Source organism: Dermacentor andersoni, chromosome 1, assembly GCF_023375885.2.
Source record: "Dermacentor andersoni chromosome 1, qqDerAnde1_hic_scaffold, whole genome shotgun sequence".
NCBI lineage: Eukaryota > Metazoa > Arthropoda > Arachnida > Ixodida > Ixodidae > Dermacentor > Dermacentor andersoni.
This window is the reverse complement of record NC_092814.1, coordinates 72,500,196-72,519,346: the sequence shown is the minus strand read 5'-3', so window position 1 is coordinate 72,519,346 and position 19,151 is coordinate 72,500,196. Positions and strand designations below refer to the sequence as shown.

At 50.2% G+C, this 19,151-nt stretch overlaps 1 protein-coding gene across 3 annotated transcripts in view; it reads right to left on the bottom strand.

The window, feature by feature from the left end:
- LOC126544996 (fibroblast growth factor 17-like) overlaps positions 1 to 19,151 on the bottom strand; it is a 103,309-nt gene that overhangs the window by 42,393 nt on the left and 41,765 nt on the right. The window contains exons 2-3 of one of the 3 annotated variants that reach the window (XM_055061609.2): positions 17,532 to 17,634; positions 16,425 to 16,470 (exon numbers count right to left, since the gene is read on the bottom strand). In XM_055061609.2, coding sequence (XP_054917584.1) covers positions 16,425 to 16,427 — 3 coding nt within the window. In that variant the 5' untranslated portion in view covers positions 16,428 to 16,470; positions 17,532 to 17,634. Of the gene's footprint in view, positions 1 to 10,559; positions 10,886 to 16,424; positions 16,471 to 17,531; positions 17,635 to 19,151 lie in introns of those variants that run through there. The other 2 variants (XR_008608584.2, XM_055061608.2) reach the window with 2 other exon arrangements.

The following is a 19,151-nucleotide window of genomic DNA, read 5'->3' as shown; positions in this document are numbered from 1 at the left end:
AAAAAATGCCGCTAGCAAAATGTTTACGGTAAGAATGTGTGCGTGCTCTAAAGCCAGCATATCTAGAATATTCGTCATGCAAAGGGCATTGGCTCAAAGCTGGCATTAATAATGGCAACGATATGGCTCAACACTGGTCCTACGCTGGCAGCACGATGGCTGCTGCATTGGCATAACATTGGTCCAATCTTGGCTTTAACGCTGGTCCTACGATGGCTGCTGCATTGGCATAACATTGGTCCAATCTTGGCTTTAACGCTGGTCCTACGCTGGCAGCACAATGGCTGCTGCATTGGCATAACATTGGTCCAATCTTGGCTTTAACGCTGGGCCAACATTGGATTGGGTTGCACTTTGCCAATATGCCAACATTGGTCCAACATTGGTACCAATTTCTGCCAGCATTGGGCCATGGTTGGACCAATGCTGGTGTGCTGCCTGGGATATAGTGCACTAAAGAAAGAAAGAAAAAAGAAGGTCTGGAGGATTTCTGGCGCAAAAGTGCGAAACACACCAGGCTGAAAAGAGCATTACTTGTTCGGGAAAATAAAATACAGCTATCCTTGCCAACAACAACCTCTAGATGAAGTCATTACACGTACCATATGGGCGCCCTGTAGTGGCAGAGCAGTGTTTTACTCTCCGCCGAGACAGCGCACTTTGAGTCCGGAAACTTTTAGATCACGCATCGTAGGCGTATTGAACAGCTTACTTTTGCTCATACGTCATATGCAAAACGCGGGCTGACTCGACGAGCTTCCAACTCCGTTCCATTGGATACCGTGGATTGAGTGGCGCTAGATAATCGTTGCGCATGCTTTGAGATAAAATGTCCATAGTTTTTGCGGCAGAGCAGCGAAGCATCCGCACATGCATGCAGGCATACATGTAGTCAATAAACAGCTGTAGGCGAAGATGGGGGCGTTAGACTCGGCTTATTCTTCCGGTTCTTTGTCGTTTGTCACAGTACGATGCGAAAGGAGGCAGAGGAAAAAGCTGTTTGATGATCCGATGAGGTGTCTTTCATTCCCATTTACGCTGACAGTAGCGGAAAATGCAACAACACGACCGGTACGACAAAAATGAAACATGTCAAACAAGTTACATCGCAAGGCTCAAACGTCCATGCTTAAAGAAAAGAAGTATTATTACAGTCGCTAAATGTTGCATCACTAATATTTATTTTCGACGTATCAATTCCTACAGCATTGTATTCATTCAGCACAGATTTATGTGTGTTGAATATCCGTTTATAAACGGATATTGTGAGCAATTGCATAGCATAATTAATGCCATAATACAGAATTACCCATGTGTCAGCTCTCCTTGTTTCGCACACTAGTTCGTTTAGACGAATGTTTACCATGTTGACAACTGCGGAATTGCTGACCGTCGGCAACAAATACTGTACTCACAACCTGTCGAGATATAAATAGTTCATTTTCAGTATATCAAATTTCTTAAAGGGCAAGCTGGTGGATAGCAAACGTGGTTGCATTGTCGCAGTATCTTCTTTTGAATGTTTAATGTCTTGAGGAATACGTTTCGCTCACTGTTCCCCAAACGAAATAACCGCAGTGTAAAATGAGAAGAGAGTATTGCACTCTTATAATATTCATTTCACTTAATAATGAAGTACCGGTTGCGGTTTAGAACACGTTATTTCTGCTATGCGAAAAGGAGTAGCCGTGACAATTATAAGGTGACTATATATTTTTCTTTTACTTTCATTTTAATAAAAATTAAAGAAGACAGTTATACGGCTCAATTTCATCAACAGTAGGCGAGACAAAAAGCCTTAGACCACATCCTTAGTTCGGTGCCTTGGCTCCGGGCTGAGGCGTATCATGCTCACCCACAGTCGAACAGTTCGTCTCAGTCTTTCTGTAACCCATTTGTCCAGTTATATACGGCTTAGTTTCATTAACATGTTAGTCAGATTGTCATCCCATTCATGAACACCGAGTATACTTTGACACATTGATTAGCCGTATATCGTTTAGCCCTTAAGTAAACGTTACCATGGAAAGGTGCTTGTTTGTCCTAGAAGCGAAAAATGACAGCTTCAGTTTTTGTGGTAGTTTACCTGTAAGCAACCATAACCAGAAGATTAGTGTATGTAACATCGCTATCAGTAATGATGCACTGCCCACCTATCACTCTCTTTCCGTCGACCGAATTTTACGACAATCATACCTCTAGAATGTTCACCTTTCGTTCGTTCGTGCCCTTTCAGTAACCGCAGCTCGTGAATGCCAAAGGCGGTACACCCGTTCCCACGTCGCCTCCTGCGTAGTTTACTGGGCTCACATTCTCGTTCGGTGTTACGAAAATCAGGGCAAAGCTAACGATCGTTGAATCGGTCGGCAATACAACCCCCATTGGTGGTACGAAGGGATCAGGTGCGGCCCCGGGATATCGCGCCAAAGAAAAATTAATGAAAAGGCGATTTCGCCCGTTTCATCGCCGTTCCCCTCCGGCCGTGACTGTCAACCGGACACCTCGCGACGTCTGTCTGGACATGGCGGCGACGAGTCGGAGCGCAGACTGGAGATACGACTGGAAGCGGCGACCCCAGAGTCACGTTCGCGCCCGGGGACGCACCTGGCGCAGTCGGGGGACAATTACCTGCGGCGGCGTGCGAGTCAGCGCGAGACACCGGACACTGTTATGGCAGCCGTGCTTTCTTCCACGCGAAGGACCCTCCAAGGACGCGACGGGCGACCTTGCGCCAAGGATGCGGCAGTGTCGAGTTCGGCTGGTGTCGGCTCTCTCGCGCGTATGCCGCGATCGCAGGCGCGAGCGACACGCCGCTCGCCCCACGGCGCGCGCGCGCACGCATTCTTGGCGCGGCGATCGCTCGCGGATTCCGCCGGCAGCGCGCAGTGTGCGTGGCACGGCGACGGTGAAAAACCTCAGGCGACGCGGTAGCTGCGCTCATTCACATTCCGTTCACAGCGCCGGCTAAAGGCGAGCGGCGGCAGAGACACGACTTCGCTGTTGGCCATAAAGAGAGGCGCTAATTTGGCGCTTATCGCGCTGATTATGTTCGCGGCGGTTTTAAAAACCCCGCTGACATTAAATGCTCCCCCGGATTGAGCTCCGCAATGTTTATACAGCCCTCGCTTCTCCTCCTCCCGATGGCGGAAACAACCTTGGCAAACGACGGCGTGTGCTGCGGGAAAGCGCGTCGTCCGCAGGAAGGCATACCAGCGGTGACGTCCTGCCCGTCACAGCGCACGAAGAAAATAGAAAATGAAGGAGAGAGACAGAAGATTCCGCGTATGCGATAAAGCGAGGAATGACAATTATAGATAGACGTTGTAGATGATGCACAAAGGAGGCAGGAAAAATACATACTGTGAGGTTTGTCAAGGACGTGTCCGAGTGTGATGGCGAAAAGAAAGAAAGAAGCCAATATCGGCGTGCCGGAGAAAGCAAGAAAATCCAAGCGTTAGCAGCAAGTGCCGCTCTGCCCCCTTCGCGCAGCCGAAGATGAAGTCGACCGGGAAAGAAGTTTTTTGAAAGATGGATTACTTGAGAAAAAGAAAGTGCACCGCGGCACGTCTCCCACTTGGAAGAGGAGGAAAAGGAGGAGGACGACAGCGGGGGCAGGTGAAAAAGCCATAACTCGCTTTTTTATGATCTGCCCGAGTGGATGCACTTGCCTCGCCGCCCGTCGGGGCGGCCTGCCGTAAAGGGCACTGCCGCCAGGGCGGTGGAGAGTCTTACGTAAGGGTGGTTAGTGCAGCCGCCGCGGCAGCCGTCGCACGGACGCCGCGGCGCGTAGTTATCCGTGCCGGCAGCGCGCGGCTTCGATACGGCGGGCGCCACATTGTCTGCGGCGGAACAAGCGCGCCGGCCCGGAGCACGCGGCCCCCGCTCCGCGTTATCCGCACGGCCGGGCCGCTCTAGGTTTGCCCCCGTTTCGCTGCCTTTTCACTCGCTCGCCGCTCGCAGAGCCTGGTTAATAGCGCCCACACACACACATAGCTCGGTTCCGCTGTACGCAGCGCGGGCTCTTTTTGTTTTTTTTTCCCTCACCAAATTGTAATTTTATGGATGGCGACCCGGTCGTCCCGCCTGTGACGACCTACGCTCCGCCAGCGAGCATACGCTCTCTGTGTGCTACGGGCGTTCGTCGACAGCGTGCCCTTCTCAGTTGAACGGCCGATAAATAGGGGGAAACAAACAAAACAGACGGTTCTGGCGTCACCAACGCCAAGGGAAGGGAGCCAGCCACAACGCCCTGACTGGAAACGACGCCAAAAAAGCCGAGCTCGGCTTCATTTGCTTCTTTTGCGCGTGTCAGAACGTGTAAATAAGGGGGGGGAAACGTGTTCGCTTTTCCGATGTTGGTTATGGCCGGCATAGGTGTTGGCGCAAATGTCTAGCGGAGCGGGAAATCACGGTCGGACCTCTTTGTGTGTTGCATAGGTCGGGCCACTGCAAAGAAAATCACACTGCTAGATTCCAGCAGATGCGTGCCTGCGTTGTTCCTTTACAACACTTCAAAAACGCACATGTCCTGAGCTCCGTGGCCTCGACGATGTAAGGAATCACTAAAGACGCGTGATGGAGCTATCGAGACGCAAAGGCTCCGGCTGCACGCTGTCGTTGACGGACAAGCGAGTCTGGAGATAACCCTGTAGGGGAAATGCTGCAAGCGCATAGGCGTGCTTCACTCGCATTATAGCTGGAACCATGACAACACCTCTTCCTGGACAGAACTGGCAAATGCTACTTCTGCTACTAAAGGGAAGCAAGGCGGCTTCAACAATGGTTCTAAATGTAGACACAACGAGGAGAATGGAGAACAAACTGGACTGGATAATGAGAACAAGAGAAATTAGAAATATGGGGAGGCTAAACAGAACAGAAAATATGGTTTGCTATCCTACACTGCGGGGGGGGGGGGGGGGGGGGGGGGGTAGGGCGGTGGAAAGATAATAACGGAGACAGGGAGAGCGCAAGGACACAGTATTTCGAATATGAGCCTCCTTTTCATAAATTTCTAATATAGGAGTCGGTTCGAATAGGAAACCAAACTACTTTAAGAAGGATTCCACTGGTTTTCATTAATTTAAGTGACGTCTAAATGAAGCGAAAATGGCGGTGTGCCCAAAGGTGATTGGAAGGCCCTGCCAAGTAGATCCATGATAAGCCTTATAAAAGAGAACTCTGCGTTTTTTTATTTCTCTGATCTTTTTTTTTTCTTTTGCGCTGTATCCCGTACAACACAAAACATATAATTGACAGTCACCAGCGTCATTCAGTGGCTGTGGAGTTAAACTGCATAGCATTAGGCCGTGGAGTTCGATTCCCGAGCGCAGCGACTCCAAAGAAGTCTAAGGAAATTAATCTAAAGCCCTCCACTACAGCGTCACTACAGCGTCCCTCGTGGTCCCAGTGCTGCCTTGGGATCTTAAACCATGTCAATCATTAAACAAACAAACAAACAAACAAACAAACAAACAAACAGACAGACAGACAGACAGACATTTCCAAATCTTCCTTGTAAATATCTTGACACCGGATCTTAGTAAGCGAATGAAGCTAGCGAGGCAATCAAAAGTAGGCAACTAGCGCCTTGCAACTTGCTAGCGTCCCAATTCGCGATGGAAGTCCCAATTCAGTCTACGACTCTGGCACCTCCTTCTGGATGTATCTATGTGTAATGACGGGATATAGAAAATAAATTTGATTCTGACCAAATGCACGAACATCGTAAATCAAATACATGCGACATAGCAGGCACCTGCACTTACCAAACGCTCGATGCACGCATCACTTGCCGTGCACAGTTTGGACACGGCATTCTCAAACTGATAAGTAAAGAAAGGCGTGGGTTGACGGCGCGGCACTTTTTTGCGTCACTGCCGACGCGTGGCTGTTCGCTGCGAAACGAAGACAAGGAAGGTCGGGCGGACGCTCAGCGCTTCTTTTCCAACATCCTTCGCGTCCTTGTTTGCTAGCGGGACAAGTGGTGACCGTGAAATTGCGTGAAAGGCTAGAGCCTGCAGCTAAAGTCCCGCGGGGCCGCCTGCGGACCGCGTGGTTGAGACTCTTGACCTAGAAGATCAGACGGGCGTCAAGTGCATCGCTCACTGTGGCTCCGCTGATAGCACCGTCGCTCAATCGCGCAATCAGTACAAGCGAATTAAGCGGCGACCTATCCGCTTGCTACCAATGCCGTCAAGCAACTTGTCATGGGCTTACGAGCGGAACCAAGGCGAACGGAACTCACCATACGGCTGTCGGTCCTCCGAATACCATGCCATATACTTACCTGCCAGCACTGCAATCTAGACCACCCTTTTTTTATGTTATAGATATTTTTTTGAAGAATAGCTCGTAGAGGACCGCACTGTTACGCCCCTTCCAGTGTATTACCTGAACAGATCATATACTAGCCAATAATTTTTTTCGCGGCTTGAATCAAAACTGAGGCACACAATCGATAACTCGCATAGCACAGCGCTATCGCAGAATCGTGTTGAGAGCCGAGTTGTTTTGTCCGCACCTCCGATATCGGACGATGTCTGTACACAAAGGAAAGCGGGAGAAAGTCGCTCGTAACCTGCGGGCCCCGCGACACCTTGAAAAGCGCGCACATCGCTATAGTGCGTCGCTCGAGTGTCTCGAATAATGTTCCGGGCCCTTGTCCTTGGAGGCACTCGTGGTTTCCTTAGGTGGTCTAATTAAGGGCGAAAAATGCCTAATGTTGAATTCCAATGGCAGATCCAGATCAAGTTTTTCTGCTCTGTATGGAGCAATCCTATTCCAATGGCAGAGTGGGAGCGTGAGCTGTGTGTTCCAATGGCAGATTGGGACCAGCCGCTGATCCCGGATTGCTCCGTGGAGCAAAAATATTTGCTCCGCCGAAATCGGCAGATTTGACCGGAAGTCCTCGTGACGTATTTCCTTCACCCGCCTCTGCTTCCTGTCACGGTCGCCTGTTTCCGGTCGCGGGCAGCTATGGACGACATGGGAAACGTGGACGCCGCTTCGCGCCGTGCGATTTTGTTCGCGCTCCTAGACAGCTCCGCTCAGACAGTACAATTTCCAAGTCGAGTGATGATTCTTCTGACACGGACAGTGAAACGGGGTGGTGGGTTGCGCTTCCAAGCGCTTGTTTCTCTCTCTATCTTAGCGCCCTCTCACTTGATTTTCGTGTACTAAGTGCCCCCGCGGGAGCGCACGCATTCCCTTCGCGGATATGGTGTGCGCACATGAGAGCGATCTCAGTCGGAGCGACGCGCTCCGTTCGTGATCCGGCCGAGCGCTCGCGATCTACCATTGGAATTCAACATAAGACATTTTGAGAAAGAATGGTGTGGTGTTTTCACGTGTTACCGCAGTCGGCGGACACCGACCGACGGTTTCAGTGTGTGGTCTGGCGTGTTCGTAAAAGTACTTAAATACTTCTTTCGAAGTATTTAACTGTTCAACATGTAGTACTGTTCTTAAAACACTCTTTCCCGTCAGGATACGCTTCGTGTATATATGTTCGCGTTGACGCTGACTCGCTGCGCGCCCGCGCGTATCGACCACGTCGGCTTCAACGGATGGCGTTCTACGCACTCTCATTGGGGTGCTCGTGTACCGCACTTTCGGTGCACATTAAGGGACCCCGGGTGGTCATAAGTATAATCCGGAGCCCTCCAGTACTCCATATCCCCCCCTGTGCTAGGATAGGACGTTAAAGACCGTCAATCAATCAATAGCCAGTTTTGAGCTCCTATACCGCCTCGCTTTTAGATCGACAAGACAGTCAAGAGCAAGGGGATGACCTGGTGATTCTCGGGGGTAGAGAAACAAAATTGAAAGCGTCGGTGACCTGCAGCAAACGCCGGAGCAATTACGTCAAATGCGCGCTATCATCAGCCGAACACACGTGTTACTGCGACGGTGTTCCGCAGAAGCCCATCCATCATACTTCGCGAAAGGAAAAGAAAGAACACGCGAGAGAATACGAAGAAAAAAAATAAAGAGCCAGACACAGCGACGGGAGATGGAAAGGCGACCGTGCAGGCGTGGAAACATCGTTCTACGGGTGTCTCGCACGCAGTTTGCTGCAAGGAGCCTCTCACTCGGGCAGGTTTCGCGAAGTCTTCAAGAAGCGGACTAACGACTCATCCATCAATTAAATAAGTTAGCGCACGACAGCTTGTTTACACGCGCAGTCCCGACTCAAAGAGAGAGCAGAAGGCGATCGATGATACTGCTATATAGGAGTTTGGTGACACGAGCTTTTTACTGGCACGGCAGCTATAATGTTGGAAAGGTAGGTAGCAGCGATGTCGTCACCGAGCGTGGCAGAGTCACTTCTCCAGCGCTAAGGCCTTGCAAGGGATGCTAATGCAGCATTTCTTTTCCATTCTTTTACGGACGGGGGAGGTCATGGATGCTCCAGAAGGTGTGGCCGAGACTCAGAAAAAAAAAGAAAGAAAAGAAAATGAAAAGGTAAATAAAGAAAGAGAAAGCGCACGCTGCAGAAAGCTTACATGTAACCTTCCAGATAAGCTAAAGAGGTTAGCCATAATTACCTTTTCGGAGCTGAAATGTTGAGATGTAGTAGTTTACAGCGACAGGTTTCTAATAACATTGCGACAGTGAAATAAAAAGGTGCGAGAACGACCATCGCCAGGAAGTAGACGCCGTACTGGAGGCCTCCCTCCCCTCTCTCTCTTTCTCCATCACACACACACGGCTCCGTATTTCGTACTCCTTTTCTCTCTTTTTGTGCATGGTAAACATCAGTAATTAAGCGCACTCATTTTTATTTCTCTATCTCTTACCTGTCACAGCATATGAGAGGCGCTCGGATTTCGTCCGGCAGAATGTAAAGAGTGTATCGTTTTTGTCGCTGAAACTTGATATGAAGCGCGAACCAACAGGCTGAAAAACTGCGACATAACTTTTCGCTCCAGAACACTATCGCGCGTCAACGAAAGCAGCGAGCGTATTTTATCGCTGCGACGATAGTGTCACCGAGAGCGAGCGAGCAAAATCCAAGGCTTCGTGCAGCCACCCTTTGCGACCGTAAAGAGGTGCGTTTCGAAGGATGACAACAAAAGGTAGAAGAGCGAGTATTTGGGCTATGTGGGGGTTCGCGACTTGAAGAGCAGAGAAACAGCACGGGAGGCAGGGCGTGAAGTGACAAACAGAAGGAACTGCTGGCACCGGTTAATTTACCACATAATGTGACATCGTCTTGGAAACAACACTGCACGCTTTGTCTCCGCATTATGAAAATACCAAACATAACGAGAGAGAAACTTTCCCGAGTTATGCTTACATCAATCACTGAAGGTGAAAAATCTGTTGCTGTTGAATTTATTTCCGTTTGCTTGTTTGTTCGTTTGTACTGCGATGAATATTAGCGTTGTAAATGATTAGCGAAACGAGCTGCGGCATTATTATTTGTCCTTCGCAGCAGCCAAGCGGATACATTGTATATAGAAAAAGAGTATGGCCAGCGTTCTTAAAATTTCAGAAATAAACACGCTCACGGTGACGCTGCATCCGTCTTTTTTTTCTTTGCAGTTAACACGTAAAGGCCAACGACTGCCACGTCTCCTCCACTTGTGAGAAATTCTTTGAAAGAAACAAGTAAAGCAAAGAACAGCCGAACACGTGCTCACACACACGGCTGGCGCGGCGGGGCAAACGACCGGAGAAGGCGGCCGTCCTGCGCGCGCTCGCCGTCGGCGCCGCAGGTTGCCCGGACAGCACGCGTCAGTAGGCGCGAACATCTACGCCAACGCGTGCGCACGGACCCCTCTGCCCTTCCCCCGTCCGCCGCGCCCTTCGCTCTCGCACACCTTCCGCAGTGTGCTGTTGCTGGATGCATTGCACGGCCCGGCCAAAGTCCGTGTTGCGACTGGTGCCGAGCATATAGGCGCCGGCGCCGTCAAGACGTTGCCAGCCGGCGTTGACGTAGGTTCGCGGTCGCCGGCTCCGACTAAGTACTCGTTACCGTCAACGAAAATGCGGCGACGGCGAACTATAAGCGCGGTGAACGGACGCCAGCGCCTCGTGCCGGGGAGGCGTGCGACCGGCCAGAGTAGCAGTGACAGACACGACCGTTTCTTGGGCTATTAGCTCCGGATTAGACGCGGATGAAGGCAGGAATGAGGTGCAGAGCCGAGGACTTCAAACGCACTCATCGCAGTTGTGATTTTAAGCGAAGGGTCCCGTAACTGTAATAGCCCCGTATTTCTCTTTAGACCGTGCGGAGTACAGACGGGCAGAAAAGCATCAGCCCGCTGCCTTACGTAAATGATACAGCGTCGAAAATGTTCGTGCCGATCTGTGCTTTGCCGCTCAGGCGCTAGTCGACAGATTCAAGAGATTGGCACATTCATAAACGTATGAACGCTTATTCTTCAGAACGGTAAAAGCATATTATCTCTTGGAGTCCTGACGCGAGCGACATACTGCTCAAATAAATGTCAACGTTCCGAGTTGGCTGCCCCGAAGTGTGTGCACAATCCAATTACTTCGCACAAGGTGAGAGAGAGCGAGAGAAATAAAGGCAAAGGATGCGCTGCAAAGTGAGCCTTCTCTGATGGCCGTTTATTCTCCCCGCCCCTCCTCCATAGATGGCAGCCACTTGGCGTGCGACGAAGCCACTTGCAAAACGGCGTCGAAAGCCGCCGGCGTCTGACCGTGAAGCCGTCAATGCCGAGTGGACGGCGTTCCTCTTGCGGTTGCCTTCAGCGGGCGCTCCTCGGAAAGAAAACAGCGCCATCATCGGAGAGTAGTCTCGGCTGCCTTTCTGCATTTCTTTTTTTCTGAACTTTGCTTTTGACCCACTTAGCGGAACCACGTCCCGAAAGGTTTGTTGACAGTGAACGCGGAATGAACTTCACCGCGGCTCCTAAAAGAGAAGGAGAAGAGAGAGAAGCGTATTTACTGGCTCACGTGCTTCGGGGAAGTATAGAACATACTTGCTCTACGTTTCCTCTGTGGCTCAGATATAACATGCAATGCTGAAAAGAGCGGTGTCTTAAGAAGACCACAGCGACAAGGTTTTAAAATCAGGATATAACAAAACAAGTTATATAACAAAAAAAGAAAGGAAGAAAAAGGTCTTAAATCCGTAATTTGTACACGCACGCAGCCTAATGGTGAAATTTGTACACGCACGCAGCCTAATGGTGACAACGAAGCAATCTATCTCTAATTGCTCGAGTTTTGCAATGACGAGGTTTACATATCTGCGCTACTTGCGGTTCTATGAGCTTAGCACACGTAAAAAGAAATATGACACATTTAACGCTAAAGCGTAAGTATGCTGTTATATATATGCAACGAGAGTGCGTCGCTGTGAAGTACCAGCGTTCAGGCTAGACTAACAAGTAAATGCGACGTCACGACCTACGTCGATGCAAAACGCGAAGCCTATAAAAAGGGTAGTAATAAATCAAAGTTCATTGAGCCGTGATTTGCTACCTTTGAAACCAGAATGTGTCGAACGACGTGCAGATCGGTTTAAAACCTTATTCCAGTGCCTCAAAAAAGACGCAGCTGCTGCTGACTGAGCATGTCTGATGCTGGCCGAACAGAATTGTTTACATTATTTCACGACCCTGACTGCAAAAGCCGCACATTAAATGCACTAGTGGGAACCACAATCGGTCAATTATCGAACACAGTGAGTACGACCATAGAAGGGGCGCTGAAGTGAAACATACGCAGACGGGGAGCCAGACAAAGAGCCACCAACGGAGCAGCACCCCGTGCACAATAGGAATCCGTAGGCGTTCGAAGGCTGTTTGTCCTGCGAGAAAGCTTCAACAGCTGAACCAGCACCTGAGCGAAGTGCTCTAGCTCGTTAATTGGAAGTTTCTCCATGCGGCCGCAGCGGTAGAAGGCACCACAGGCATTACGCGCTAGCGGCCTTCTGCGGTCGCGCACCTTGACATTTCCTCGGGCTGGCAGCACAAACCAGGGCCGTCCATGGCCGTAAGGTCCGAAGGCCGGGCATTTTCGGAGCTTTCAAAAAAACAGCTCAGCGCCTTCTCAGGTGAAGCGGCAGGCCCTTCACGCACGCACCACCGATGGACTTGGGAAAAGGGCTGATGGCTCGCCGAAAGCGCCAGAGGCTGCGTCTCTTTGCCGCGGCCGCGGCCTTGGGGGCGCTGGGGTCCCGCCACAACAGCCCCGCTAGCGACGACTATGGGTTTAACCCGTCCACAATGAGCGGCGCCGTCAAGTGATTTATTGCCGAGGCGGAATACCTCGTAGGCTCAACTTTCGCGCTTTCCGTCGAAACAACAGTGCGACGACGAGGGACCGCGAGGGCTGCTCTCCGCGTCGCTGACAAAGAGCGGCCGCCGTGCCAGGTGAAGCGCCTTCGGGAGGACCGCGCGCGCGCCTTGAACTCTGGCCAACGACGGACAGACTTGCGGCCGTCCATCTTGCCCGCGCGACAGCCCGACGTGCGCGCGGCGCTGGTGATACTTGCAGTCGCGCACCTCGTGTCACGCTTCTGCAGAGTTTTCGTGCACTGTGCCCCAACATGCGAAGCGGAGAAGCCTCAGTCTCTGAAAATGCGCAGAACAACGGTTTGCAAGACAAGAAAGGCGAGTTCACTGTAAAACTACAGAGCAAGCCTTCAGTCATGGTGTAAAATATGAGTGTGTAGTTATAGTAGTAGCCTTCTCGACCTGCAAAGTGACCTATTGAATTAGAAGCGTCACGCCTTTACAGAGCAGAAAGATTTTCAATATGCATTATGTATTACTGATTGGTTTGTTAGCTTTTCTTTTTTCTCGCTTGCCTGGACAGTGACCAAATCTGCACAGCACCTTGACTTTCTTTTTTGTAGTATTTCTTACCGCTAACCGACGTGTCACCACGTGCAATTGATATCACTGCCATTGTGACATAAATTATGACAACAATGCTATACCGGGCGCACGTTGTTTCAATTACCAGCGAGTAAAAGGGACTGCAGTCAGACTAATGCAAGAACTGGTAGTTCAAAACATCGGGCGCCGGCAAGCGAATTGTTAACATTAAGGCGTCTCCCTCCGTCAAAGTACGTTCAATAGAACCTCAGCGCACTGACTACAAGCCTGAACGCGCACTCGTGATGTCACACACAATCGTATCATCCTCAGAATCGTGGCCGGCTATAGGGTACAGGGCTGCCTGTACCCTATAACTGCGACGGCGGCTGTACGACCGTTTAGGTGTATACGTGTCATAAACTATACATGCCATGAGCGAACTGTAATGTGGAATTAGCAGCAATGAAAAGCAAGAAAGCAGGCGACATCAATAGTGGATCGACGTACATACCTCGTGGATTGTTGCTGGAGAAAACAGGCGCGAGCCCCGACCAAAAGCGATAAAAGATTTAATGCCGTTTCGCGTGTCCCAACTAAAGAAAAGTGACTAACACCACGCCCGCGTCTGACAAAAGCCGCACATTCAGGGCGATGTATCCACTGCCTCGTGTACTGAAGCACGCACTTACAACACGCTGCGTCTTTTACATGGTTCTATTGGCTTTAATGTGAGCAAGGCTCCTTTGTGGTAGCCGTAACGTCATTAAATCTTTTACGGTGCTTTTTGGGTGCGCGCTTCTGCTTTCTTCTACAACGCGCCTCTTTCCGGTCAGACAGGTTGACGTTAAACTTTGGATTACACCTCGTAAATTATTATTCAATGATGTCTCGCTGACAGCTGTGCTCGGTGACCGGGTAATGCTGAGGTACTGTGTTTACAATCACTCCTCTATAAAATCTGGGCTGGCAATTGTTGTTTCTGAGTTTTTCAGTTTGACCTGGTCTCAGTCTTTGTAATCTCAAGCAGCTCGCAAAAGGTCGACAGACAAGCCAGAGTATGCATGGAAAAGGCAGGCATGCGGGCCGACAAAATCTCTGACACCGGCCGGGGAAATCCCCGGCTCCTTTCCGGGTTTTTTGCATCATCGGCGCTCACCGCGGGAGGCCCAGGTCGCCGTTGAAGCGCCGCACTCGGAAGTATGAAGCGGCGAGCCTGTGCCCCTTTTACGACGGACCAATTACCGCTTCTTTCCGTCCGCCCAAAGTGATGTGCCCCTGCTCATCAGGCCACGAACCTGCCATGGGCTACCTGACCGCTGAACGAGGAGGGGAGGGGGGGGGGGATTCGAAGATTTCGGCACCACGTATCGTGGGCTGGCGGTCCAGCAACACGGTCTGCAGCACTGGCGCCAGGGCAAGTAAATTAAGCGGTTACGGACCCGAAAACGCCACCCAGAATGCGTCTGCTCGGTGCTGGATGAATATGACTGGGGAGAAGAAAAATGACGAGTGCAACGAATGAGGACGGAACACACAGCACGTCCCTCAGGAGCATCGTTGACCTGGAGCTGTTGGAGCTGTGTAGCGTCAAGTTGCCCAGCCGGTGTCGCTGCTACGTCAATACCCCATCAACTCGGCGAATGAGAGTCATGACACTCAGTGTTTCGTGACCGTTCAGTCGTAGTGGTACACTCCACTATGCACTATCGTCATTTTTAGCCCTACAACAAGCCACACTATACTGCTCCTACATGAGAAACACAGCGGACGCCTTCACATTTAAACGGATGGTTCAGTTTCTTCTGCACGCTCAGCAGGAGCAGTGGTTATTCCCGCGAAGTCCGTCCCCATAAAATTCAAGACATCGCATTTTCCATCGTCGACGGCTGCAGAACTAGCCGACCTCCGTGCTGCTCTATAATTCGTAATTGAAGAACCGTCACAGACATGGTCAACCTTCTCTGACTCCAAGGCCGCTCTCCAGTGCATTATGTCGCTTTTTCGTCATGGACCGACTGAACAATTAGCCGCTGACATAAAACTTCTTCATCATCACGCAATAGAGAAAAAAAAACACAACATAGTTTCACGTGAACTTACACTTGCACAGGAACTTACACTCGACGGAATTTATAAACGCTCGTCTCCACAGCTTGGACCCGCATCTACGTCTACGTCTTCCGTCAGGACTATCTAGAGATGAGGAGACGTTTCTTTGGCGCTTTTGGCTTGGCGTGGCCTTTACGAATGCTTACTCATTTCGGATCGGAATGGCCAACGGCCCTACATGCAATAACTATAGCTGTGAGGAAACAATCGCCCACCTTCTCTGTGAGTGTCCCCGCTTCAGTGCACCCAGGAAAGAACTTTCAAGAGTGTTAGACAGTCTTGACAAACGCCCATTGTCGGAAGAAAGAGTCCTGGGACACTGGCCGAGACAACCCTCAGCACAGAAAGCTTCGAAAGCTCTGTTGCATTTCTTGCGGAGAACTGGCCTTAGAGACAGACTTTAAGTAGTGCCGTATTCTCCTTCCCTTTTCCCCTTTCTTTTTTACTCTTCTTTCCTTTTTTTTGTAATATCTCTTTTCTATTATCCTTTATTCCCCTTACCCCCATTCCCCAGCACAGGGTAGCCAGCCGGTCTGAGAACTGGCTAACCTCCCTGTCTTTCCGTCTATTCCTGCTTCCTCCTCCTCCATTATGCACATTTCAATGTTTCTAGGTATTGCATGTGCGCTCGATCGTGTTGACTCACAAAACGAATGTGCTTTTGTTGATCACAAACTCGAAGCGGCGTCGACCCCAATAAGGCCTGCTGTAGAGGAGGGCATGCGGGTGAAAATCTATCCTCCTCGAAATTTTCGAGCAAGTCTTATGTATGTATTTGTATTGAGTGCAGGTCATGACGTGCTCGACATCCCCCCCCCCCCCCCCCCCCCTTCCTCACTGACCAAGTTGAAATGCAATTTTAAATTGGTGCACTGCCCGCCAAGAGCGCTGCACACGCGGGAGTCACCATGGCATGAAGCGGCACATGCGGGCTCGTGTTCCATCATTTCTTTTATAGAGCCGTTAGGCATACTACCACCGCCAGCAGCGCTGTATGTGAAGCAAGTACGACTTATAAAAAGCGGTAACTTTACCCACAGTGATTGCATCGAACTTTCCGGGTTGCGCATGCCTTTTGGTGGGAGAAACGACGTGTACGCAATGGCGGTGCCCCCCCTCTCCTCCCTCCCTCGCCCTTTCCGTCTGCAAGCCCCAGTTTTTATACCCGCTAACTGGACATCACTATTTTCCCCTCAGCAAACGTCTCGCATCGCACTCGCTGAGCGCCCGCTTTTCGAGTTCGAGCGCAATGTATTGTAATGTAGGCGCTATTTTCTTCCATGCATCTGCGCAGAGATTGCGCAGGGCATGAAATTAATTGCAGGCAGCGACCTGCTTAGCTTTATGGCGGCAACACACAGCCTTCCTCGGCCGCAATGCCAAATGCTGATTAGCACTCGCCGATAACGCCACACCTCACCGGTGCAGCGGAAGAAATAAAAGAGAAAAAGAAGTGAACGAACAGAAGGAAAGGCAACAGCACAGGAGTCAAGCAACATAGGTTACGCTTACCATTACAAGACTGACGAGCAGCGTTAAAGTGATCGGTACCACGAACCTGAAAAAGAAGAAAGAAAAGATCAACAACATTGTAACCACAGAGCAGTCAAAACATGGGCAGTTTTTCGCAACAGCGAACGATACGTGCGGATACACGGATAAAAAGGGTGTGGGAATGGAAATCGCAGGGAGTTGGCACTACGCGCCGTGAATGCCAAACACGCTGTCCGGATCAGTAAACGTTATGGCTTCTCGCTTCCTTACCCGTGATAAATTGCCCGAACAGACACAGAACACAGCTCGCATGTTCCATTTCCGCATTGCCAATATTGCGTCACACTCAGTACGAGTAAAGAACGCGTATAATCAAGTGCGTTCGCCAATTGCCCGCGGCATCATTTGCACGCGAGAGAGCGCGGTACGGTCAAGCGCTGCTGCGCCGATTTTCTTTGAGCCGTATCGTGGTGACCGCCTCCGTGCGCTGGCTCGCTTGAAAACACATTCCCCGCAAAACGCTGCCTTGTGGCAGACATAATGGACAAAAAAAAATGAAAAGACAGTAGAGAGGAAATTAACTTCTGGCATGCTGCACAGCCGCTTAGGGGAGGCGGAACAAAATTAAGAGAAAGTGCCAGCTGAAAAGCGCAAAGAAAAAAAAAACGCATTAAGCGCTTCGGTGAGAGCTCGGCGAAGCCGTGCGCTGCCGCATTCACTCGAAGAGATGCTGGTGCAGCGTCTCTTCACAAAAATGGTCGAAAAAAATAACGAAAAGGTTTCAAAGCAAAAATAAGGAATTCGACTTGTTTCGCGAGAAGTACGCGGCCTTAGTTTGCCTTCACTTTTTGGTCAATGTATGCGTAGGTATATTTGTATAGAGGCAAAAAAAAGAAAATCGTAGAAAAAGGAAAATCAGTCAAGGTGTGTCCCGAAACCACTCTCCCAGTTTGCTAAACTAAACACGAGGCGAAACGGCACAGGCCGCATGAAGTGCAAATGCGAGATTGAATGGCGCGAAACATAATTCCCCCTGACATGAGCCAGCGAAATTTGTTTGCATAGAAAAATGGAAAGAGCAAAAAAGTAAGGAATAAATGAAAAACTACAGCGGGTGCTATATACCTTGACGGATGCTATTCACGTTGCCGGAATCGCTGATGGAGGCAGAATATTTGTCCAAACCTCATCTCTCGTCCGTGTTCTTTGAAGTGCATACGGAAGGGCGCTGCGCAGCCAAGGTGAAAACCGGCGCGTCATTCAAATGCGAACGCAGCTCTCTGATGCTTTCGGACCATTGTGCTTTCGCTTTGGAATACCACATTCGCTTAGACAGCTTTGCATGCGAATCGACAATTACCAATGCACCATAGTACGCAAGCGTGGCGGGTAATTACGCGCAAAAGCCGCAGGCGTACCACTCCCCATTTGGCTACGCCTCATCTTTGGAGAGGTTACGACAAGCGGCTGGTGGCGATGGCGCTTGCCTTGTGACGTCATCACCAGACATGAATCGAGAAATACGGGCAGAGTGAAGGAAAAGAAAAAAAACAGGAAAGCAACATTGACTGAGACGGAGCAACACCGCTCATCTTTTGAAGTACAGCGCGAACTATTATAACTATCATTAGGTAATGTAGTGCAACGCACTACGTTGCAGCCTAAACTGGAGGTTCAGAGTATGTCACGTATATAAACTAGAAAGCAGAGCACAAGGTGCCGCAGTTTTTCTTTCGTTAAGAAGTTCACATAACAGAAGACGACGACGACGACGACGACGACGACGACAACAACAACAACAACAAAAACAACAACAACAACAACATGCGGACGGAATTTGCATACTTCCAAGTACGACCGTGCTTTCACATAGAAAACATAAAACACCGAAACACCGCAGAGTGAAGGTAGAGCGCTCCTACTTAATGCAGCGCGAGAGGCAGTCAAAGGCGACCATAAAAACAGAGGTACACACACGAAATGCTTGGAACGACCGCCACCGTCCGGTTTTGGCGACATGCACAAATTCAAGTTATGGAAGAACAAAGGCTCTCACCGAAACTTTGCACGCGACTTGCATGCGAACAAAAAACAGCGTACATGTATTCTCTTATCAACACATCCTGTCCATGTGCCCCTAATGTTTTCTTGAAAACTGCACCCGTTTATCGCCACTGTACACTGCATTTCCTTGACACACATGATAACCAAACTAAGAGCCTCGTAGTCAGGTGGGATTGTCGCACGCTTAGAACTATCGACCAGCGAAAATATTGCCGCTATTCACGATAATGTTTTCGACAAGGAGGTTGCGATGCAGGCAAAGCACTGCAGAAAAGCCATGGTTTTGTGACAATGAACGGTCGTTCTTGCTTGACCGACGCCCTCTTTAGAAGTGGCCACGGGAACTGTGGCAAAACTTCGAACTGTGCCAGAAATGCAGCGCGGACAACAGGTCACGCTTCTCCGGAAGTTAAAGGAGGCAATGCGAGACTTCTGCGGAGAGAGATATATTATATAGGTCGACCAGCTTCCGCGTACACTTTCTTTTGAACAATCGCTTACACACCCGCAGCGGTGGCTCAGCGGCTTCGGCGCTGCGCTGCTGAGTACGAGGTCGCGGGTTCGATCCCGGGGGCATTCCGATGGGATCGAAGTGCCAAAATGAGAGGCGTACGTTTCAACCAAAGTCGACACGAAAGAAGACAAGGTCGACGTATTTATATGTACGGCAATTCGGAGCAA